Source organism: Anastrepha obliqua, chromosome 2 (genome assembly GCF_027943255.1).
Source record: "Anastrepha obliqua isolate idAnaObli1 chromosome 2, idAnaObli1_1.0, whole genome shotgun sequence".
NCBI classification, from domain to species: domain Eukaryota; kingdom Metazoa; phylum Arthropoda; class Insecta; order Diptera; family Tephritidae; genus Anastrepha; species Anastrepha obliqua.
The window spans coordinates 99,880,636-99,906,831 of record NC_072893.1 but is presented as its reverse complement, the minus strand read 5'-3'; the positions used below and the strand labels follow the sequence as shown (position 1 = coordinate 99,906,831).

At 36.6% G+C, this 26,196-nt stretch overlaps 1 protein-coding gene across 2 annotated transcripts; it reads right to left on the bottom strand.

Annotated features, from left to right (window-relative positions):
- Positions 1–571: 571 nt before the first annotated feature.
- LOC129239176 (structural maintenance of chromosomes protein 3) lies at positions 572–24,578 on the bottom strand. Of its 2 annotated transcripts, XM_054874513.1 has the most exons (7): positions 24,423–24,578; positions 24,258–24,372; positions 18,733–18,872; positions 12,646–15,032; positions 6,038–6,770; positions 1,908–2,122; positions 572–1,746 (listed from the first exon to the last, which is right to left on the bottom strand). In XM_054874513.1, exons 1-6 carry the CDS (start codon positions 24,435–24,437, stop codon positions 1,910–1,912), a joined length of 3,603 nt encoding a protein of 1,200 aa, XP_054730488.1. In that variant the 5' UTR covers positions 24,438–24,578; the 3' UTR covers positions 572–1,746; positions 1,908–1,909. The 2 variants fall into 2 exon arrangements, with proteins under 2 accessions (XP_054730488.1, XP_054730487.1); XM_054874512.1 differs by lacking the exon at positions 572–1,746 and having other exon boundaries at positions 1,866–2,122.
- Positions 24,579–26,196: the final 1,618 nt, after the last annotated feature.

Sequence of the window (26,196 nt, the reverse complement as noted above, 5' to 3'; positions counted from 1 at the left end):
CAATTTGTTGTTTTGCGCACTCCCTCAAAAAGTGGAAAAAATAATAAATTAAATTTCTTAACAAAGCTGAAGAATTTTCATTTTCTTTGTCAAAACTCATTCTTAACATACCGTATATACATACATATATATTTGCACATATTTTGTCCTCGTAGGTTTAATTTCCGAATAGAGAAATTCCAAAATTTTAATAAATATTGCGGTGTGCAAAAACCTCATAAACAGAGAGAGAGTATATTAAACCTTTAATAATTTTTTATTTAAAAATGGATTTACAAATACTTAATACCAGGCCTCGGCGAAAACTTACCGAAATTTTTTAAAGAAATGGAGGAAACCAATAATTGAGACAAAAACGGGAAGCGGTATTCCTAACTAGTTACAGGGTAGACTTAATTAAAACAATTTGTATGTTGAGTTTACTAACACACATAATACCAAAATTGGGGGAAAAAATGTTTACTTGCGCAATGATGATAAAAGAATTTTCGAATTTTCAAACTTTTGCTGAACTAAGCTAAATTTTATTTTTACTTTCCGTTATTTTCAATTTGTTGAATTTTTATCTAGTGCGCAAAATATTGCAAACACATTGATTTAAAATGGATACGTAATTAAAATTATTACAGGAAAAGTACGCGGACAAACCTTAAATTTATTTATTTATATAACTCACTAGCTGTACGCCAAATAAATATAATAAATAAAATAAATTTAAGAAGAATAACTTTAAAGAAAATCAGTACAGAAATATTCACTTCATTCTAAACCATTTTATCCATTTTGTTTATTTCGAAAAAATTGTGCATTACGCAGTTTAGTTTCAATTTGATTTTTATTGAAGTGCTGTGGGATACACAATACTTCTTGTTTTCCATCTGGTGCGTAGACGAATAAATCAGAAGGTTTTCCGACATGTGAGCAAGCCATGTATTCTCCAAATCCGAAGCATGTATTCTCCAAATTTAATCCACACACTTGTAACGACTGTCCTTGTGCTTTGTTAATAGTCATTGCGAAAGCGAGTCGCACCGGGAACTGTAAACGTTGAAATTCGAATGGCATATCTGTCGGGATCATTGGGATACGTGGCAACAGTGCGTCTTCGCCTTTAAAATTTTCCAGTCAAAATTGTTGTCCCGATAACATTGTCCATCATTTTCTTGACTGAGAGTCTGGTTCTGTTGCAAAGTCGTGGTGGATTTATATTTCGGAGGAGAATGATGGGTACGCCAATTTTCAATGTAAGAACGTGCGGCGGCATGCCTGGAAAATCAAGCGAATTCAAGAATTCAGTTGGATAGCTGACAACCTCGTCTTGATTCGCCACAGTATCAATGGAATTTTATGTTGTCGTTTCACTGGGTATTCCATGCTGAATGGTGCAGTTGATGGTATTGACATTGATGTTTTTGGCTGCTAATATCGGTTGAACGGGGCAAAAGTTGGTACTTTGCTACTCGGCATCAATGAGCATAATCTACAATTCTTCCCCGTGGGAAAATACATATGTGCATATACCAATTTGTATAATAATCGGTCCAGTAGTTTTTGAGTTCATCGATGGCATACAGACAAACATTCATTTTTATATATAAAAGAAGAAGATATAACATAATTGATTAATTTTAATGTCAGTCAGCTTATGTTATTTTGTACGTTACGTTTACAGTTCAACTTGAGACTGATTCCCTTGAGCGCATACACCTCTGCTTGTATACATATGCTTAAGAACTAACGTCCTTTCTAGATGAGGCAAAATGTAGTTTCCGGGAGAGAAGGATAAAGAGAAAGATAAAGATAAAACTGGTTGAATTTTAATCACTATCGCTACCGATCGCTAATATACTATATATAAACATATATTTTTTATTAAAGTAATTTTTATTTCTAATGTAATTTATTACATCTAGGAGTGGGTATTATCATCTTCAACAAAGTCTTTTGCTTGCTCCTTGGTAACACAATCTATGTGACTGACTTTATTTCGAAAACGAACGCCATAGAACTTATGAGCATTCTCTAGAAGTTCTGGCCTAAATGTTGTTGTTATAAACTGAGCCTGGTCACTTAATTCATGTATCATATCTGCGACCGCTTTTCTATGTTGAGCATCGAGCGCCTGAAAATAAAATGTTAGTGGATATAATTAATATAAGGTTAAGGAAATAAAATGTAGTATATAGTTTTATTGGATATTAGGATAAATGGAAACAATTGTTATAAATTGGCAAAGTACTATTAAAAGTATATATTGCATGAATAAAACTTGAATGTAAAGTTTCTTTCAGTGACGAGTGCCTTTCAATTGTACCTATGTCTTTAAATAGGTAACAGGACCCCTAGAGATCTTTAAAGAAATGATATTATTATTATGTCATTGAAACGGTTTACAAATGCCTGCCCAGTGTTTAGGCAGTTTGCAGAAGCCATGTTGATGTGTAGTTGGGCTCAAGCGTTTAGTTAAGACCAGGAGTAGTTGGGCTTAAAATGTCTTCATTACCCGGTTTCCTAAGTCGTTCGTTGAAGACGTTCATAAGATAGGCATTCCCGTTGGACTTACTTTCCCCACCACTGGTGTATGTGGTCACGATCGTTTGTTAAAACAGGTGCTTCTGCTAGGAAGTTTAGACGGATTCAAGTAAGCTGCATCAGGGCTACCAAGAAGGTCGAGGGTGTTCTCGGTAAATCCCACGTTTTAGTGTAGGTCACCACTACTGTTTCGCTCTCGGTCTTTACAGTGCACATTATTTGAGCCGTTTATTTTGAAAGTGGTTTAAATCCATTTTTTCTTATATTGAGATATTTAAGGGTTTACGTTTGAATTGTTTCAAAAATATTGTTAATTGGTATTAAGTTGTTTTTATGGCTTTGTGATCTTAAACATGTTAGAATATAAATGGTGATTTTTTAAGAGGTATAGCAAAGTTTTTCAAAACGTAAAATTCAGAAAAATGCATGACATTTTTATTTAAATCGATAGTACAGTCCATATAATTTAAGGGGGGATTCCCATTTTAAACGCCAAAAAATACGGTTTTTTACGCATTTTTATTGGGAAAACTATCAGTTGAATCTTTTGGAAAATTTACAGCCATATTTATTATACATTATAGGTATAAAATCAACTTCAATTTTTGGTCGATTTTCTTGAAAATTGTGGCTTTGACAACGCTCGAGGTGAAATTTCTATGAAAATTCCTGGTCGCTGGCTGCCACGATAACTCAGCTCCAGGTTGTCTGAATTGAAAAATTCAAATGGCATTTTATTCCTTATGAATATAGTTTCAGTATGAGCTATTGAAAAAAAAAAATTTCGAAAATTAATATAACTGCGATGGTTGAAAGACAAAGTTTTTTTTTTTTAAAGTCATGCATGTATCTTATTTTCCGTAGTTTATGATAGAGACATATATTATTTCGAGATACGTGTCAAATTTGACAGCAATTAATCGAATAGTTCTCGAGATATCATGGCGGCCGTATAGAAAAATGCTGTTTTGAGAAAACTATTGCTATAGCTCGCGCGCTTTCTCAGTATTATGGAGCGCGCCGAGTTCATTGATCACGCATAACTTCGTCAATTTAACGAATTTTGTCATGAAATTTTGCACAGAGTTGTTTGAAAGTATAATAAACAAGAATCGATTTTTTAAGCCGGGGAATGGGAATCCCCCCTTAATGTTTGAAGATTATTTCATGCAAATGTTGACCACGACTGCGCTTCAAATGATCCATCCACTTAGTCCAATTTTGGCATACTCTTTCCAATGTTTTCGGCCGGAATCTCACATATAAATGCTTTAATGCAGGCTTGTCTGAATAGACATGAGCTTTAACATAGACCCACAAAAAATAATCTAAAGGCGTTATATCGCACGATCTGGGTGGCCAATCGACAGGTCCCGAACGTGAAATAAAATGTTCACCGAACTCGCCTCTCAGCAAGTCCATTGTTACGTGTGCTGTGTGGCATGTGACACCGTCTTGCTGAAACCACATGTCATGCAAGTCAAGTTCTTGCATGTTGGGCAAAAAAAAGTTGGATATCATTTCACGGTAGCGCTCACCATTCACAGTTACGTTACGATTCACAGCATCTTTGAAGAAGTACGGTCCAATGATACCTCCAGCCCATAAACCGCACCAAACTGGGACCTTTTCTGGATACATTGATAGCTCTTCCAATTTTTCTGGTTGATCTTCACTCCAAAATCGACAATTCTGCTTATTTACGTATCCATTGATCCAAAAATGAGCTTCGTCGCTGAACACAATTTTTCGATAAAAAAGTGGATCTAAACTTTCTTAACAGAACACGAATTTTTATAATAAAATTCAATGATTTGCAAGCGTTGTTCGTTTGTAAGACGATTCATGGTTAAATTATAGACCAAACTGAAGATGTTTGACAGTGAAACAAAACACGAAACGTGCGTCGTGTTTAAACCAACTGTTTAAAAACATAATAGCTAAAAAATCACCTTCTGTATAACAACATTCGAAACCAAACACCATCTGCCGTACAAGAAAACACTACCACAAAAACAACACTAAGAGTCATTAAATAACTAAAAAATAAATAGTTATTGAATAATATCATCGATAAAAACATATATGTATTCTCTTAAATACTAATTAATTAAGAATGTAACAAAAAATATTTGGTATTTTGCCTATTTTTATGCTGAGAAAAGAAACATATGCCATAGTTGGAATGGAGAACGATCGCTATCGCACTTACGGCGAGCACAAGCTGTTGGTTCGATTTCCAAAAAAAACGAAGGCAGCCTTTTTGCGAACGGTCGTTTGCTCGAGCATTTATCGCGATCTGGCATGTGTCTTGATGTTGTTCCACAAATAGAGGGGCCTACAGATTTAAGCAGACCCCGAACGGCATCATTATTTTATGAGTAGCTTCTTCATGACGCAGAAATACATTCGGAGGTTTGCTATTGACTGCCGAGGGGCGACCGCTATTAGAAAAAACTCTTTTTTTATTTTGGTGTTTCACGGGTATTCGAACGTACGTTCTTCGAATTCCGAACGGTAGGCACGCGCCAACCCATTCGACTACGGCAGAATCTCCAACTTTCCCCCACCTAGTCCACGGCGATCCTCTTTACCACCTGGACAAAGGAGGTCAAAACGCCTCTCAAGGTAAAAATCGATGACACACCAATTCCGAAGGTAAACAATCCCAAAATTTTGGGTTTAACCTTCAACAGTTTGCTCTCCTTCTCTGCGCATTCAACTGCAATTGCCACTAGAGTCCAAAATCACAACAAGGTCCTTAAATCGTTTGCCGGCAGCACTTGGGGCAAAGACAAAGAATTGTTGATATCGACATTTAAGGCAATCGGCCGGCCGGTTTTAAACTATGCTGCGCCTGGCTGGTCGACTGGAACTAGTGACACGCAGTGGATAAAGCTACAGACATGCCAAAACACTGCCATTCGGACAGCGACGGGCCGTTTGGGGCAGCAGCGAGATCAACGAACGATATGAGTCTCTTTTTAATTTTATAATTAAAATTTACTCATTTGGAACAAGGGCAACATCCCAACTTTTGTTTTATCGGTATCGGAAACATCAAGAGGCTGGGAGGAAGTTCGATTTTTAGAAAGAGACTATTGAGCACTTTCTCGGCAAATGTTCGGCTCTGGCGGCTAGGCGCTTGAAATTCCTTAGTATGCCCTTTGGAGCTGGCCTGAGGAAATTCTCCAGCCTAGAACCCTTTTCTCTCCTCCACTTTATCAACAGCACTAGAAGGCTGTAGATGGTTTTTCTTCCCTAAATTTTTCGGTCCACATTATGACGGCTCGTAAGTGCTACTTATTTGTGTATTTTTGTGCCATAAAAAACTCCCCATAAACCATCTGCAAATTGAAAGTGGTATAAAACTATAAAACCTTTAAGTCGCATACCACAAATTAGAGGAGAAGCTGAACACTCAACAAAAAAAGTATACCCAACAGAAAGTTGTGTTTTATATGTAAGTAGTATGTGTTTTAAAAATTTTATATTTGTAAGTTACCTGGTCAATTTCATCGAACAAATAAAACGGAGCTGGATCACATTTTTGAATTGCGAAAATTAATGCCAGCGCAACCAACGATTTTTGACCACCAGATAATTGATTCATTTCACGCATTTCCGCATCCACTCCTGTGAAGGACACACGAATACCTATGCCAGTAAATGCATCAGAATTAGCCACCTCTTTATCATCTTTTTCATCCTCATTGTCCTTTGTTTTAAGTATTAAATAACCTGCACCTTGTGGTACTAGTTTTTTAAATACTTTGGTGAAATTTTGTGCGACTTGCTTGAAAGTAAATTGAATGGCCTCCACTTTCTGCATTTCAAGAGTTCTCATTAGTTCCCGAATCTTTTGATCTCCAACATCTAGTTCATCTTTTCGTTTATACAGTTTTTCTTTTTGTTCAGAAAAACTGAGAAATTGGTCTAAAGCCTTTTTATTTACATGGTTATATTTTTTCAGATGTTGATTCGCCTTTTCAAGCTCCTTAAAAAGCGATTTTAATGACATTTTACTATAAACACCATCAACTTGTGGTAGAGCACCTAAACTGGCTATTTTTTCGGCGCATTCGTCTAATTTCTGATTTAGTAAAATTTCCTTCGATGTCCATTTCTCCATTTTTTTGGAATCTTCATTAATTTTTTCTTCCGCTTCTTTCTCCTTTCGCATCCAATTCTCGAGCTCATGCTGTAGAGTCTTCTGAAGATGAACTGCTTGTTGAACCCTAAAAAATTTTCATAAAACAATTAAAAATTTAATAATAAAAACAATAATATGGCTAGCACGATAGTCGAACATAAAATAGAGTAAATATCTACAGTTGTGAAAAAGTTTAAGTTTCTACATTTCAGAGCCGAAAGCTTTGCATTTTCCATCTTTAGCTTCATAGTTACAGTAATGTATTCATAACAAAGCAAATAAAAATGTACGGGCTTTCGAATACCATTACATGTGTGAAGAAGGCCTGGTTAAGTAACCAGTTTATTCCATCTTAAATAATAAGCACATAGCCTTACATACAAGTTTCGTTGAGATTTCTCCATTCTTTTTGTGTTATATAGGTAGTTGTTGCTGTCTAGTTTCGATCATTTCTAGATGAGTTGCCCTTACACTAGGAAAGCAAAGTGGTCACCACTTTTGTTACAAGTGGTTTACAGTGACAAACCCATTTTTAAAGAGTTACCGGTTCCAAGCAAATTTTTCAATAACTATAATATATTATATAAAAAACTTTTTCCAAAAATTTTTAGCGGTTTTTCTTCCTCAGTTACTGCTTTGTACTGTTAAATTATTGTTACGTGGAACCTAGCCTTGGTAGAATTCAAAAAAATGAAAAACAAATAATAATATGTATTAGCAGATATTTTGTTTAAACCAATCTAAGCTAAAAAGAAATTTCTGTTTTTCACACATTTACGGTCTAAAGAAAATTATTTTTAGTCTACTACATACTTAGAGTCATCAAATAAAACATTTTAGCATCAAACGATCTAATAAAAAAAATGTGAACCTTAAAATATTGTTACGAATAAAACACACAAATTAATGGCAACACTCTTGCTTTACTTTATTTCCAATACTTAAGATCTACACGTTCAGCTTTAGACTGAATCACTCTATTACTTTTCGATTATTCACTTACAAGTTCCAACTGAATACCCCTTGCGTATGCACCCCGGCTTATAAACATGCGGTTAATAACTATTGTAATTTCTAAATCTGGTAGCTGGTATCTTCTACTACTAGCAGCAGCTTACTAGTACCCTGTCGTTTTCGTCTAACTCATATAGCGATAGGCCCAGAAAGCGTGTACTGCCTCGCTCCCTTCTGTCACCATCAAGGCCAGTTCATGTTTTCGTTTTGGACTTTCGTTCGCTATTGTTACCAGTCGGTTCGCGAAACTTTGTAACACTGTGCTCCGCTTAAGTCTGATTGTCCCGGTTAAAATCTTTCGATTTAAATGGAGCGGCGGCCGCCGTAGCCGAATGGGTTAGTGCGTGATTACCATTCGGAATTCACAGAGAGAACGTTGGTTCGAATCTCGGTGAAACACCAAAATTAAGAAAAACATTTTTCTAATAGCGGTCGCCCCTCGGCAGGCAATGGCAAACCTCCGAGTGTATTTCTGCCATGAAAAAGCTCCTCATAAAAATATCTGCCGTTCGGAGTCGCCTTGAAACTGTAGGTCCCTCCATTTGTGGAACAACATCAAGACGCACACCACATATAGGAGGAGGAGTTCGGCCAAACACCCAAAAAGGGTGTACGCGCTAATTATATTTATATAATCTTTCGAGATGTACTACTTTGACTTTCCCCTGTCCAGTTTTGCATTGCTGTATAACATACACCACATAAGTCAATCTTTTAATCACCTTGTATGGACCTTTAATCACCTTGTATGGACGTTTGTAGTTTTGGTGAAATCCCTTTCTTTCTTTACGGATTATAAAGAAGTACCAAACTTCTTTCGCTGAATCTTTCGGAGTTCACAGAACGGTCAAATCTATGAAGGACAGAATGTTACTCTTTAGCTGGGTATGCTGCATCACATGATTATGTAATTTTTCCATGCCATCCTGCAGTGTTTCCCAATGACTATCTACCTTCACTTCAGGAGCGGCTCCTCTTCCAAACGATGATTCAGCCTTAAATCGCTTCCAAAAATGGTCATAGCAGGCGATTGGCCAGTAGTCTCATATACAGATAAGCAATAGGAACAGTAAAATTTGGATGTGTTTGTCCCAATTCCATTGGCACTTTCCAATTACCTTTCGCAAGTGCTCCTCCAGAGTGCGGTTGGGGGTGCAAGGGTGTTGTACGTGTTTTCTTAATTCAAAACAAGCAACACTTTAAATACTGCGGATTTAAAGTTCCTTCTTTGGTCTGAATGCACATCAGTACCAAACCAAGTCACCTTATTCTACACAAAAACCTCAACAATGGTTTTGACCTCTTGGTTTGGTAGTTGCTGTAATCTTCCACAACTTCTCTCCTTTCGACCTTTCGCTGCCATACACTCCACGCGATTTCGAATCCATTCAGCTACTGATTCTCTGCAATTTACCCAGTAAAACTGCTCCTTAACCTTCTGGTCCAGATCGCGGAAATGGTTTCCATCTTCACTTTCTCACTCGCTATGCACAACTCCAGCAATTATTTTAAACCTAGTCCACTGTACCCAATACGCCTTAGCCTTGGAGCTTTCTTTCGCCATTTCATTTTTAGATGGTCTCTCTCCAGCGTCTTTCGCTTCCATGATCTTTCCCAGGTAAATATTCAATTAACTTCTGCTTATTGCTCTTGATTCCAACTATCCCTGAAGACCTATCGACTTACTTACACTCTATAGCACGAGGTCGCCGGTCAGCATTTCCATGTTGTTCCTCTTTTCGATGCTTGATCCCAAAGTCGCAATTTTGCAGTCTTTCGATCCACCGTACAATTTGTTCTTCCCGATGTTTGAACAGTTTGAATCGTTGATCGTACAGGTATTTGTGGAAATGTTTTACGAACTCAACCACAGCTAACAGTTCTCGTCGGGTCACGCAGTAACTTATCTCCGATTTTCCGAGAACTGCTATAGTATGGGGCCACTTTTTCTTGCCCATTGATGATTTGTGACAGTATTCCGTATCCTCTAGCATCTGTATCAATAACGAACTTTTCACCCGCGACCGGATACGCAAACATAGGTGCAGTACAAAGAAACTCTTTCAATTGCAGAAACGCTTCCTCCTGTTTCTTGTGCCACACAAACGCGCAATTATTCTTAGTGAGATAGTGGAATTCCCAAAAACATTGGCGAACCCTGGAACAAAGCGACAGTAATGCGTGCACAGTCCTGGGAAACTTTGCACTTCGTACACATTTCTCGGTCGTGGGTCTTGATGCCCTCGGTTGTCACCTTATATCCAAGATACGTGCTTCTGTCTTGAACAAAGCACACCTCTTCGGATTCAATCATAATCCCGTGGAGGAGATGCGCTGAAGGACTTCTTCCAAATTTTTCAAAATTTCAGATGGTTGCTAAAATTTTTATTCATGATGATAATGTCATCCAGTTACATAAAACACGGTTTCCAGTGGAGTATCGATAATGTCATCTATTCATGATAATGGGTAGCTGTCCTATTTCGTGACTGCATTCAGCTTTCTATAATCTACATAAAATCGGGTGCTTCCATTATTCTTCTTAACCAGCCGTTGAGCTCCACAGACTTATTGATGGCTCAATAACTCCACTTTACTGCATATCCTGGATTATCTGATTTGCTTCTTCGCGTGGAACTTTGCGAATTGGATTTGCATCTCCTGTTTCTATTCATAGAATAGGTAGCCATATTTCTCCAGCAATTTCTTAGCTTTCGTCCTCTCTAGCCCTCTTACTACTTGCTACCAAACCCTTATGAAATTGTAGGTTTTTCTTTCTGCTTCCTGGAACTCTTCTCATTCCTGTTGTGGTCCATCGCAGTTTACTATAGCTTCTACAGCCTGACATTTTCCAATTGCAGCTCCTTTATCAAAAAAATAACTGGCGACTTGAAATCATTTAAAACCCTCACTGGAACCGTCTTGTTTTTCCCCGTCTTCACTAGTATCCTTCAGACGATTATGTTTGCCGTCTCCTTAGCAGCTTCTATGACCCACACTTCGTCTGTTACACAGCCTACTTTCACATTGGCGGAGTCGGGTGACAGTGACTTTGGGTTACCTTACTGGCCTGTACACTTGACTCATATCCGGCGGTACCTCCATATTCTGACACAATAGAACCCTTTTATCCAAATCCAACGTAAATCCGTGCAGCAACATGAAATCTATGCCAATTATTACTTCATCCGTGATTTCAGCAAGTAAAAATGTGTGAACCACTAACAAAGCTCCAATAACGACTTCGCAAACTATATTTCCGAAAATGGTAGCTCTCTCCCCTATAGATGTCTGTAGCTTGTATCCAACCAGTGATTACACTTTGTCATTTACCAAATCTGACCGGATGATCGAGTTCGTTGCACCGGTGTCAAGAGTAATCACCTGGTAACGACCATTTACAGCTCCCCTTATCGTCAAGTTGTTGCTTTTCCGTCCAATTTTCGAGACGGAGACTGCGGGCATTAAGTTGTAAAAACCATTTCTCGCCTATTAGAGCTGGTTCGTTTTAATTTAACGCCTGTTGTGCATCGGGAGCGCTATTGTCAGTGTCAGCACCTCGTTTCCTTCCTCCTGGATTCGTCTTCGGTTGGCTGCGTGGTATACTACAATTCCTCCATCAACGTAAGCTCTTCAACATCAACCCGATGGACTTTGTGCACTGGCTTGCTCATGAGAACTGCTGTTTCCTGTGACAGCGCAAATTACACTGTTTCAGCAAACGTCCCCTTGGTTATTGAATATGCGGCCAATTTTTTGTCCGGATCTCGTACCCCTCTTATGAATGCCTGCACTTTATCTTCTCTTCGAAGTCTACTGTTTCTTTCGCATTCACTAATGTGCCAACCGCTCAATTTGTGTCGTGTATTCTCGCAAGCTCTTATTTGCCTTCTGATAGCGGTTCGTCAGTTCCATCTGGAACATTTTTTGCCTGTGGTCACTCCCGAAATATCTCTCTATTGCTGCCATCAGACTTCCATAATTGTCCCGATCGGCTTCTGGAACTGTCTGCAGTACTCCGGAGGCTCCTCCACGCTGTTCCAATCATTCATTAAATCATAATCGAAAAACTCAATGAAATGCAGAGGCTTTTCCATATGACGTTTGTGGATTTCCAAAAAGCATTCGTTTATGTTAAACACTAAAGCATATTCAGAGCACTTTAACGAAAAGATATACCGGAATTCTAAAATCTGATAAAAGCACAATACTTCAGCTTTAAGAGTAAAGTTATGTCAAATAATGTCATTGAGCTCCCCTACCATATACCATTTAAATGACAAATGACAAGCAACCAGCCTTAATCAAAGTTGAGTAATTTACGCGAATACTCTTTAAAATACGGATTGAAGGTCAATATTACGAAAATCAAATCCCTGAATATTAATGCTATTATCATTTTGGCCAACAGATCGAGGAGTTTCAGGAGTTTACATATCTTGGTAACTAAATTACTGCAGATGGTGGCATCCTTGGCGATATATTAGCTAGATAAAATAAAACATACATAATACGCTCTGGGTGGACAGAAATCTGGATAGTGAACATTGTTCAGACCGCATACAAAATATTGAAATCCGTAAAAGGAAATGGGCCTGGATCCGAAATATTTTTAGAAAACCAGCGATGACCTTAGCGTTGAAGCCACGGGATCCTGGCGACGTAACCTTCACGAGATATTATCTACCAACAATCTCACCTGGGCGCAAGATTAAAAAAACAACCAATTATAGAAGGAAGTGGGAATCATTGCCTTTGGCACTATTCGCCTCATAATCGGCGCTTAAGCAAACAAACGGAACGAACGGAAGATTTGAGTTTATATTGGCGTGTGCGCTGCAGCGATGGTGGTATAAAATGTCTAATTAAAGGACTAAATTACTCTGAGAATATGCATATCGAAAAAATAGTTTATGAAGTAAAAAAAAAATAATTAAATTAAATACCTTTTCTCAATGTCCTCCAAGTCCAGATTCACTTTTTTTATCCTTTTTTCTGTAGATATTAGGTCATTCTTACAATTTATAAGTTTACGTTTTCGATCTTCGACAGATATTTCTTGAAGTGCTGTAATCAATTCATCTCGTCTTCGAAAAAGATTATTGGTTAAGAGATTGTCAAGTTTATTTTTTACAACTTCTAATTGCATTCTCTGCGTGAATGCTTCTTTATTCTCTTGATTCAGTTTTCTTATGTCTTCATTAAGTTGATCAATTTCTCGTTGGTCCTGTACCGACAAACTAGATAACAGTTCTTGATTAAGCTCAGCTTCCAATCCCGCTTTCGTACTATTCATTGCTTCTAAACTCGATTTGCATTGACTAGCAGACCTTTCTCTTGTTGATCTATATTTCTCAATTCTTAATAGTTCTTCTTTCATCAAACGGATTTCCCCTTGTAGTTTTTCAAAAATATCTTTAGTTTTTCCTTGTTTTGTTTCTGTTTTCTGCATTTCTGAAACAACTGAATTAATACTATTCTCAGTTTGTTTTATCTCATTTCGTAGCTTGCCAAGCTCTTTTTCAAAATCGCGTATTTGTTGGGTGTATTCGGTACGTTTCTTTTGTATTTCAAGACGTGATCTAGACGTATTGAAATAGCCACCTGTTAAGGACCCTTTAGATGATACTTGATCCCCATCTAAAGTGACACAATCTAATCCAGTACTTTTGGCCAACTCAGTCGCTCTTTCTAAATTTCTACATATTAAAGTTTTTCCAAATATATATCTTAATGCTTTATCATGCTGTTCATCATATTTGAGTTTTGAGAGCATTGGAATAGAATCTGGATCATCAGGATAATCATGTATTTTTACCTGTAAACGATTTAGGGGCATGAATGTTACCTCTCCTGGCAGTTTAAGTTTATTCATTTCTTTTAAAATTTGTGTCCCGACCTTATCAGATTCAACAATGTGATGGAATAACCTATTTCCAGCCGTAACTTCTACTGCTGTATATATTGTCTTATCGCAACTAAAGTTTTCAATCACTGGGCCGTAATAGGATTTGGCTATTTCAGCAAAAGGACTTCCCCGTTCAAAAAAATTGTCCAAAACTTTGCGAACAGAATCTCGGCCGTTTAATATAGGCTTTCCAGCCATACTTCTAAGTGCCTGATCTGTTTTAGAAAGCTCTTCTTTGTGGGTTTGTAGCTGTTGTGTCATTTGAGTTTCTTTCCGCCACAATTCATTTCTCATTGCTTGAAACTGGTCTTTTGTTTTCTTCAATTCGTAATACTTTTTGTTGTGCTCATCAATTTGAAGCCTAAGTTGCTCCAGCTCATTGGAATGCTCTTCAATTTTTCGGTTAAGATCGGCTTCAGCATTACTATCTTTTTTCAAGTCTTCAACTAATTTTGTGTTATGATTTATTTTGTCTCTTATTTGTTTACTTAGTGATTTTAATTCATTTAAAATCCATTTGTCTCTTTCCTCTCTTGACGAGAACTGCGACCCTCGACCTTGCTTCGCATACAACTCGTTTCTTTTCTGCTCCTTTAAGGCAAGCTCGCGAGAACACTCTTCTTCCTTACGCTTCATAGCTTCATATTTAGGTTTAACATCATCCAACTCTCTTTCTTTTTCAGCAATGGTTATTTTTAATTTTTTTAATTCAAGATCTGCTCTTTCCTTTGATTTATTGTCACCTTGAACCTCATCATTCAGATCAATTATTATAAGGTCAAGCTTTGTTTTTTCACGCAGAAGTTGTTGCTGTTCTGTCAACAATACTGACCGTTCTTCCTTCGTTGATATTACATCTTTTTTAGCATCTTTCAGGCGTTTTTGGATGTCCTTTATGTTTTCTTGAGCCTTCTGGATTTCTATATTATAAATTTTTTTCTTATCGACAGACGATTTCTTTTGTTCATTTAAGTCATCGAGCGCCTTTTTGGTCTCTTTTAATTCAGTTTCGTGTATTATATACTCTAGCATCCGTCTTGCCTTATCCCATTTTTGGTATTCCTTCAACTCCTCTTTTTCCTCTTCTAAAGTTTTTAAGCGATCCTCTATAGTTCTCAAATACTCAGATATTTTTTCGAGCTTTCCTTCGGTTTCACGCAAAATATTGAGTGACTCTTCTTTTCTTTCATCATAAACTCGCGTGCCAGCTACTTCCCGCAATAATTTTAATCTATATGAATCTGCGGCTGTAGCCATTTGATTGATCTTGCCTTGCTTAACGATGTAGTAAGGATTGGAGTTTGAAAATCCAGCAGATTCGAGCAAGTTCACAACTTCAGTTCTTGGAACTACTTTTTTATTAAGAAAATATTGATCTTTCTTAGAACCAATAACTCTCCGTAGATATATCTCTTCTTTATCTATCTATAATAAATATTTAAAACAGTACATACATTTGGTTTAATAAAAATATAAAACTTAAAATAATTGGTTTTTATACCGAACATTAAGTGAAGGACTTATTTTCCATAAAAAATTATCAATATTTTTGTATAAAGTATCAACCATTTGATAGATCAAAAAACCTCTTACACAAGGGTAAGTATTATGTTGGGTTGGGGAATAAGTTCATAGCTTTTTGCTCTACAAAACTATATTAGATTTTTTGCGTTATTTATTTTTTTGGAATATTCAGGAGGCAAAAATCAACATATTTGACACTTGCTCTTCTTTGCTTTTCATTGAGGTACAAAAGCTACAGACGCAGAATTTGCGACGCGTATGGAGAATGTGTCATACGCGAATTTACAGCACGGAAATTGTTTGCGAAGTTAACAACTTTGATATCGATAACACGTCTCGCAGCGAAGCTCTACATTACCCAGCTGCACCGCGAGTACACGATTTGCTCGGAGACTCATTTTAATTAAGTCATACTGAGCGTGGGTACATGTATTAATATGGACGAAAGACAAACAGAAGCAGCAGTTTTTAGGTGCTAGTTTAATTTTGTTCGTCGTCTAAACTCAGCAAGCAGTTTTTCAGTAAAATTTAAACGTAGATATTTAGTTACATAACCAGTCAGGCCGAGTTAACTTGGCGTTTACACCAAGCCCGTTATAGGTCTAAAATTACAATATAATTTTTTTAACGTTAGTTTTGTTTAATCATGTAAATATTAAAAAAAAAATAGATTTTATTCGACATGGTCACCATTTGCTTTTACACAAGCCTTGAAACGATAAGGCCATTCAGCTATTGCAGCACGTACGGTTTTCATGGATATTGACGTCGCTGATCGAACCAAAGATTGTTTGAGACTCTCCAAAATTCTGAGAGGTCTTCGACAGGCCATGCTCTCCAATTCTGACTACAAAATATAATCCAATGGATTCAGATCTGAACTTCTAGACGCCCATTCTTCTCCGGTTATGAATCAAGGAATACTGTTTTTTAGCCTCTGCTGGGTGGTTTTTGTCTTATGGGTTGGAGCGGAATCTTGCTGGAAGATCCAACGCTCTCCATTGAAGGGTGTACTGCTTAACTGCTTCAACCCTTTTTCCGCAGAAATGAAGAGCTGTAACGTCTTTACAAAACACTCCCCACCAAACCATTACGGAAGCTGGGTGGTGGCCACAGGTAACCCTTGGAATAACATTTTTTGCGTCTTTAGAAGTTTTAGCATAGATTTTGTCATTTTGTTTATTAAAAAATCCTTCAACAGTGAACATTTTCTCATCTGTGAAATGAATATTTTCATGGCCGTTGACCGCGTGCCACCGAACAAGTTGCTTGCATCTGTCAAGTCTAATTTTCTTCAAGCGCGTTGCCAAAAGATGACCAGTTGAGTGACGGAAGACTTTCATGTGAAGATCATCTCTAATTAGTCTTGACATTGATCTGATCGATACATTCATTTCCCTATGATTTTCTGCTTCCCGCGATTTCTTTCTCGATAGGATTTTATGGTTACATTGGTTCGAACCACTCCAAGACGACCACCTCTTGTTCTGTCTGTCTCTTCAGACGTTTGGGAAAAACGATTGATGGTGAGGTAAACAAACATTCTCGAAACATTAAGTTTTTTCAGCAATTCGTAAATCTCACTTGCACGTTTACTACACTTATGTAATGCAATTACTGCAATGTTCCTGCCTTCCTTAGTTCCCCACTCCATTGTTAACAAGCGAAATTTTCCCCCGAAACTGAGTGGAGAATTTTTCCGCTTCCACATTCTGTAACTTTCGTTCAAGTGCTTCGATCTTTATGATTTTTTAAATTTATATTTTTAAGATGGTGTATGTACTTTTAGAATATGCCATAAAAAAATTTTCGATTTTTTACTCCAACACAAGGTCATAAAAAAAAAGAAAATGCTGCTAAATAGGCGACTCCTTTTCGGACTACGCATTGTACAATTTGTGAAAAATTGAGAAAGCGTACGTTGTTTTTACAAAATGAGTTCAACGTATGAAAAATGATTTAAAGAAGAGTTCCTATGTACACAGCCAAAGGAAACAAATTTCTCGTACATCTACAGAAAAATGTTTGAAGAAGTCATAAATAGGGTGCATCGATATACCGAAGTTAAAAACGTTACGACTTCTCCAGACAGGGCAAAAAAAAATTACCTCTCCACAGCAAGATCAGAAGATTATTGCGCGAAAGCTGAATCAATTTTAAGGAAAAGTGGTGTTAATGTAGCCATAAAGAAATATACACGATTCGAGGACATTTGTGTGCATACATATTTATAGCGGTCACACAATTTATTCGTACACCCTGCGTAGTAATATACTTAAAAAATTTTTTAGCTTAGCGCAAAATGTTTGCTGTGACAATATATATTTTTTTGGTCACTGCAAGAATGTTACATTCCTAATGAATTGCCGCAAGCAAAACTTCCTTTATTTCAACTCACACTGAAGGGTTTCAAGGAAAGCAGACAGATGTAGCAAAATGCTGCAAAACATTAATTTGTACACTTTCAGCTCATGATATTGTTGCTGCAAAAGTAACAGTAAAAATCGTTCGTACTTTTCTAATATTGCTGAAAACGAAAAAAAAAAATGTTTCCTCCCACAAAAGAAGAAAACGAATGAAGCAACTGTCAAAAACTCTTTTGCAGCCAACTTTAAGATTGGAAATACGAATAAGAAGCGCAAAACGTGTTGCCAGTATGGGATACAAAATGCCCTCTCTTTTCAGCGTCCGTCCTTCTCCCACGAGCAAAATGTTTCCCTGTGTAAATGAGCACAATGGAATAAACAAAAAACAGCAAACAATTTTTTTAGTGTGAAATGTCACCTTGTCAGCAAGCATAAACTTTAAATTGTTTACGATACTTTACGAGATACCGATCACTGCAGCCATCTACCAGAAAATAGTGGATTTACGAATGTGCTCCTATCATGGCTTTTCGGCGTAGTAAAAAGGGTAATTTCTGTACCGCTGACCAGAGATTTTGAAATCACTGCATATCAACTACTAAAAGCATCGTGAACTCTGTACTCTATGCAGACAAATCACAGTAACTCGTTCCTCATGATATTGAGCATCACTTAATTGAAATGGAGCCTCGGCAGTGATTTTTCGAAATTATATCTTACATGAAATGTCATCGAAAGTATATGTTATACTATATTATAGTATACTATGTTATACTATACTTAGGAAACGGTTTCTTTTTCCCACTTATACCGGAGCTTTGTGTCAGAATTTGTGTGTTAGTGTTACTTAGACGCAACTGATACTTTGTCGAACTAAAGGCTTTCACGACGGTTATTACGTAAATATTGCTTCCCCCAACGCACCCATGAAGGGACCTAAGCGGTTTCTGAAGCTCATTATTTTGAATTAGTGTTCAATAATTCGCAAAATTGCAGTTTAAACTGACATAAACACTGTACGGAACACTGGCTTGCCAAAGAATATGATGAGGTGATACAGTGGACTCGCATAATTTCTTTCAATCAATAAACTAGACTTTGGTCCGAAAAATCACAAAAAGCTAAATTTTAAATAACATGAAACCATACCATATTTAAAGCGAGATGGAAAATAAATCCTTATTCAAGTAAAAAGTACATATGCACATGAATATTCGAATTGTTGTCATACTTACTGGAACCCGATTATCACTATTATCGAAAATGATTTCCACGTATGCTGAAATCACCCTAGCTCCGGTTCCTTCGTGCAAGAGTGCCTGTCTTTGTTCCGGGCGGAGATGAGTAAATTCATCACTAAGGACAAACTGTATTGCTGAAAAAAAAATGTTTTTAATTTAATTCATAAATCATTCGTTGTTGTTTGGGGAATGCTATTGGAGTCCTTGGTCGGATATAAGTCGGGTCGTTCCGGTAACGCGTGTAATATCAGGATTCTGCTTTTTTTAGAACCAGAAAAAATTAGATGTAATTTGACCCAATGCCCAATGTTCTAAAGGGTTTTCCAATAACAGGTGTTAGGTGTTAAACAAGAGAGATGATTAACAATTTTTTATGGCCGGAATTGGATGGTATTGATCTGGACAACGTCTATTTTCAACAAGACGGCGCTACGTTCCACACAAGCAACTAAACCATTAATCGTTTACGGGAAAAGTTCCCGGACCGTGTTATCTCTCGAAAAGGTAATCACAATTGTGATTTAACACCTTGTGGCTTTTTTCTTTGGGGCCACGTGAAAGCCCAGGGTCGATTCAAGACCTCAAGATGGAATCCGTGAGGCTATCGAGGACATAGGGCAGCCACTTTGCAATTCCGTTATGGAAAATTTCATGAAAAGGATATTGTCCTGTAAGCGTGGTCGTGGTTGTCATTTCCCTGATGTTATTTTCCACTATTATCGGCATATATTTATATACATATATATATTAACGGCATACCTTCCTCATTATTATGAAATAAACATCGGATCATTTATATTAAAAAAATAGAATTTTTCTTTGAATATCAAAATAATACCTCTTATTGGAAAACACTTTACATGTAGGACACATAAGCATTTGCTTACGTAATAGTGTAGTTAAGTATTATCCATACCTAGCGAATGACTGTGTGTGTTTTTGCTACAATTTGTGTGTAATTCAATAGAAATTTCATATTCATATTTCAAATTCATAGAATGATAAAATATTTTTTATTACCTGTAGGGAAATTTCTCTGCATCAATCTTTGGAACTTCAGAGAAGCATTTTAAGGCACTGCTTCTCATTAGTGGAGAAGTTTCACTACCAACAATATATAAACATATTCCGCCCAAATACATTACAATTATCACAGCCAATAATGAAATACAAATATGCTTTATTTTTTCGTCATAAAAATTAGTAATAGACGCAATAACATATTATATATAAAACATCTCAAAGGCAACAACTCTCCTGATGTGCAACTCAAAGATAACAGAGAAATCTTTGAAAGTTAAAGGCTTGCTTATATATGTTCAGTGCCAGTAAAATATCAAGACAACACGAACACGAGAAACAAAAATAATCCATGCGCTCCGTTCACCTGCTCAGACCACACGGTTTGAGGCCAAGTGTTGATCTCGACATATAGCACCCTCTGTAGCCCTATGGCTACCACCTCAACAAATGTGTTGGCGTAACCTTAACGATGTGAGTCTCTAAGCGTCCTGTCGTTTCATATTTATTGATATTGACGTTTGTTTTAGGTTTTAGGTGGACCATAACATTTTGCTAATTTTGCATGTCGTCTGGCCTCTCAATCAACAATTTGCGACTCGAAGGTATTTTGAGGAAATTGTATTCTAGATTGCACCCATTGGTGTGAATACCGAATATGCAAGAATGTTACTCATGGCAGATCCCCTCTTGTCAGTTTATCGGCTTTTTCGTTATCTTCAATGTTCCGATGTCCCGGGACCCAGATTAATGTAACGTTATGGTTTTCACTCAAGGTAGTAAGGCTATTCCTACTTTGTTACACTAGTTTACAGGTTGTTATAGCCGAATCCAGTGCCTAGATTGCAGCTTGACTATCCGAAGGAATAGCGATATTGCTTTCAAAAGACCAATCTGCGATTAGTAACCTACAAGCTCTCCCATTGCCAGTACTTCCAGCTGGAACACACTGCTGGTATTAGGTATAAGCCTATGAGAATATATACCTGCTCCAACATCGCACTCTAGTTTAGAGCCATTTATATAGACTGTAGTGTCGAAGATGTTTAGTGAGAATATCCTATTCCATTCCTCCTTGTATAATGCCAAGTAATTTGGTACTGTAATCTCTCCCTAGAGCTTTCCACCAAACTACTGAACCACACGATAAAATTGGTCATATAATATAACTGCCTTGTACAACCATAATTTATACTTACACATCTCTTCCAAACAATTTCTGCTTTCTTTACCTGTTCTTCGACGTTTAAATTCCAGCTAAGTTTCGTGTCCAGAATTACCCCTAAGCACTTTGGACTGGTAAGGTAAAAATTGGTACCTTGTATCTGGCGGTAAAAAGCATTAGTTCTGTTTTACGCGGGTTTAAACTTAGCACACAACCTGTAACCCAAGATTTAAGCTCTCCTAACGCCCTTTGGATGATCTCATTGATCGTATTAGAACACAGTCCTGATGTCCCCACTTTTACTTCAATTCTTCTAGAGCTAGCAACCCTGTGTTTTGCTAAGAAAACCGATTTGATAAGAGGGAACGAGAAATCTGCTTACTGACCATGACTTTTTTTATTGAATCATGCAATATCAACACTTTCCAACTTTAAACGAGAATAACAATTCATTGGAATTGGCAACAATCTTGTATTGCCGGATATCGTATGAAGCGACGTTCACTGGAAGGGTGTTTATAAATCTAGAGTAGTTTTTGCTCAAGTTTAGACATTTTACACTAGTAGAAACATTTTTTTGAAAATATAAACATCGATTTTTATGGAAAAAAGCGACACAGAAGGAAATGTGGGATAAAAATCGCATGGTTTTCTGGCTTATAGTATGCACGTACATATTATGTATAACTCATCGAAACTTAAAATGTGAAATGAATGATATAAAAGGTATCACAAAAAATAGTAAAGTAATTAAAAACCGATAGCCGAGCGGCTAGCAATGTGAGCTTCCGATCCAAAATCCTTGGTTCGAATCACAAGAAAAAAAATTTTTTTATACAGTTATTTTATTTTATTTTATGATATGTTTATGAGGAGCTTTTTTTCATAGCAGAAATACACTCGGTGTTTTGCCATTGCCTGCTGAGGGGTGAGCGCTATTAGAAAAATAGTTTTCCTTAATTTTGGTGTTTTCACCGAGATTCGAACTGACGTTCTCTCTGTGAATTCTGAATAGTAGTCACGCACCAACCCATTCGGCTACGGCGTTTGTTTAATTTTACTGATGCAAAAATGAGGAAAAATATATGAATAAAGTTTGCTTACTGTTTACACATTTTCCAAAGGTGACGGAGAACCAAAAAAAAAAAGTCGATTTTCAAACAAATACGAGTGCAGTTTCGGTCACGCCCCAGCAAAACCTGCGTGCATATGTGTTTGTAACATTCAAAAAAATGTAATTGTGTTAGAGTTTCGGTCACGCAGGTTTTGCTGGGGACGCTCATAATAGCAACCGCGTGTGTATTTTTATATTCGTAAATATTTTCATTTTTCAATATTTACCGCAATTATGCCGAAAAATAATGCAGAAAAGTGTCGTGAATATCGACAGAAAAAAAAAATCAATAAATAGCATCATGGAATTCATTCATGAAAATGTAATAAAGTATACACCAGAAGTATCGCGGATACTTAGAAAAGATTACAATAAAGTTCCAATGATTTTAAGTGGCGATTTTAACGTAAATTTTACATTGGACACAGCGGTTCCTTTAATTGACGTTCTCAATACAACATTCAATTTAAAAATGTGTAACAATCGCACTGAATCGACAACACGATCAAAAACAACCATTGACGCGGTATTTCAAAGACATGTTGACAACATCGAAACCAAAGCATTTGTATCATATTTTAGCTATCATAAGCCACTCGTATCATTTGTTGAAATTGAAAACATTGAGGATGAATAATAATAAAATGAAGAAAATAAAATATGAACTTTATAGCAATATTATAATGAACCTATAATTATCTTGCTCCTAATGCTGCTTTCGTCTTATTCTCTCTCAGTTTGTTTTACGGAAGGTTTCACTTCTATCGCGTCTAACCGTTAGACTGGTGTTTTTTTCCTGGAACTACTTTACTCATCGGTTCATCACCGGCTATGTCATCCACAGAATTTTTTCGTAGAACTCCTTTCCGCGTGATTTTTATTTTCATTTATAGGCATCCGGCAACACAATACTGTTGTCAAGTCCAATGAATTGTCATTCTACATGATCCTATTATTAAAGGCTTGCTCACTTGTGACATTAGAACTCCCTAACAAAAGGTCACATTTAAAAAAGGTGAAAAAATTAAATACCTTTTGGTAAAAATGGTAGTAAACAAGTTTTATTTTAGTTAAATTCTAAATAATTATTTGGTACAATCGGAAATTACGAAGTATGATATAAGAAAAAATGGTAACTTAATTCCAGAGTAAAATTTTATGAATTCACTTTGCGAAGATGCAAAGTTTAGCCATTTAAAGCTTTTATGTTACCTTAGTATTATGAATTATCATAAATTTGCTTGACTAAAAAACAACTTTAAACGTACTCACGCCTTACTTTACTACGCTTTGCCCACGTACGTTTAGTTTTGACTCCCAAGACCCGATTATTCTTACATTCCTAACTACTTGATAGGCTACCTGTACTTATTTAAATTAAGACTATGTACGGGCATAAACCGGACCGGTTTTTGCTATCATTAAAGTTCATTGCCATAAATCTGTCTCAGCTCATAACTTTTGAAGGGATTGGTATTACAATAAATGGATCAGTTAACCAATAATCTTTAATTCGTTCTTTGCGCACTTGTCCCATTATAATAATAAGCACACATTTTTTTTCATTTCTGGTACTGTAATGTTCGCCCACTTTCTTGTATTTGATGATATTTTCAATCTTTTCTCTATTTGAGAACGATATATATTTGATTAGCTAACCATATACTCAAGTAAATATTCTCAAATAAACAATGCGATTTTGTATAACTTTTATACCCGGAGTTATTCTCAAAGATTCCAAAGTATTTGGTTCATCTGTGGTTGACCAACTATTATCACATGTCACAATACCATCATCTTCTGAATAGCTGTATTGTAGTGGCAATCCAGAATGCATTTGATAACTTATAATATCGCTATTATCACTGAAATCACTGCTCACAGAATATTTAGACAGAAAATCAAGAAGTATTTGTTCTTTGTTTTCCCTAGTTAAATCCATTCTAAAAAACTAAAATTTGAAAGTACGTAAATGCACCGTAAAACACAACCAATACTATTATAAAATAAGAAACCGATAACGAGTCTTTTTAATAACCACTATTCTTTTCACGAATTCTACGATTTGCTACATATTACTGAGCAGGTAATTAGGATGCATTTTGTTATCTAGATTTCATAATCTAACGAAAACATTCCATTCGGCCACTCATAATCGCGCCACCTTTATATACAATATGAAACATATTCATGGGATATAGACAAATTTCCATAACTTACCATAAAAAAAATTGCTCTTTCCCGATCCGTTCCTACCCACAACAACATTGTGCCTTTTGTCAAAGGGCTCAACCACAGTTTGATCTTTGTAGCTTTTAAACCCTTGGATTATAATCTGTAATATTTTCAGTGAGTGTACTGGTTACCAAAATGATCATTGCTAACCTGTTTAATATGCATTTTTGTATTACTCTTATTTTCTTGCAGACCAGCAATCAGAAAATTTGCAATATCGAACAATTAGTTAAGGAGCAATGTCACTAAATCCAAAAAGGATTTGTTCGCTACACTGCTAGGGATGCAAATTCAACATCGATGTTTGTAAACATCTTCGAGGCCCGTAAAACATTGTTTATTGATGAACGATAGATATGTCGATATTTTTGGTAAAGTGAAATATCTATTAAAGTACGTTCACATATTCATTAATTACCTATAAATCCACAAAATTAATCTACCCGTTCACATCTGGCAGATTACCTCCAAATTTGACAATCAGTTGCCAATACTGTATATTAATTATTATTAACGATATGAAGCAAAGATAGGGAGAAGGAATAGCTAATTTAATTGCGAAATTAGCTGCTAATAATAAGCCGTTGGAGGAAATCCATAAACGACGATTACTAAGGTTTCAAAAAATTATGGCAGCAATACGCATTCGAAATTCGAATGACACTTTATAATAAGTAGTAAAAGGACTCACGTTTATGGACACTCTTTTCCTGTTGCATGGATTTTTCTTTTACATTACATTAGTTTGATCGATATAGCTGACGGGGGACTGCGTTTACGTCGATGAGTGTGGGCAACATTAAAGTGTTTAAGTAATTTATTGTGTAATTTAGCGAAAGTTGGTGTTTCCAGACACCTCAAATAAAATAAGAGAAGTTCGCCTGCAGAGATAGTCACTGGAAGGATGATTGTAAATCTGAAGTATTTTTGTGCTTTATCTTGGAATTGAAAACCATTTTTGTAAATATAAACATGTAAAAGTGAATTTTACTGGAATGTTGACTAGAAGGCCTTTTGTATATTTGTAGAATTTTTGCACAGAACGCTTTTCTGCGTGGGCGGCCTTCGGAAGCGCTTCAAAAAAATAACCCTCATCAGTTCAACTACGGCTACGCCACCCACAGTATTTTGGCGTAGTACTCCTTTCTGCGAGTGCCGCCTTCGGCCACGCTTCACAATATTTTTGTGTTGAACTCCTTTTCGCGCAGGCCACCTTCGACCGTGCTTCAAAAAAACTAACCTGGTCAGTCCAATTCGGGCTATTTGCACATTGGTATTCACCGCATTTGTAAACAAACCAATGGTATGAGCATTAGCTGTGTTGATTTTTAACGTTTATCAGTACAAAAAGCTAAATTTTGTGAAGCACACCCCAAGTGACCTGGAATGTAAAGTTTTCCTCAAACAAGTTTTTTTTCACCATAGTGCTCATACTCACCGACGTAAACTTACTTTCCGTGTGAGCTGACACTATTAAACTTATAAAGGTGCCCACACTCACTGACGTTACAGTAGTCCCTGTCTGTTCCTGAGCAATCAGCTGACACGTTTTTATGTAATATTCAACATTTTTCATTTACATAGATGCATACGCGATACGGCAAGAGAACGGTGGTGAGTTTTATTTTACATGGCGCTCTCATAAGTTTCATCGTTAGCTGACACAGAACGTACGTTTTCGTTAGTGAGTGTGAGCACCATAAGAGCGCCATTTAAAAGAAAAGTAATAATCGTCTCTTTACGACGGTATCGTGTATCGTGTACTTGTGTAAATGAAATTTTGATTGTTCCGTAAAAAGGATTCAGCTGGTTGCTCTCTCACCACACAGTGTTGCCAAACATTACATGTGGAGTCGTTAACGAAATAAACTTTTAGATTTAATTTTTTATGAAAATAATTACAAACGATTTTTAATAATGTTAG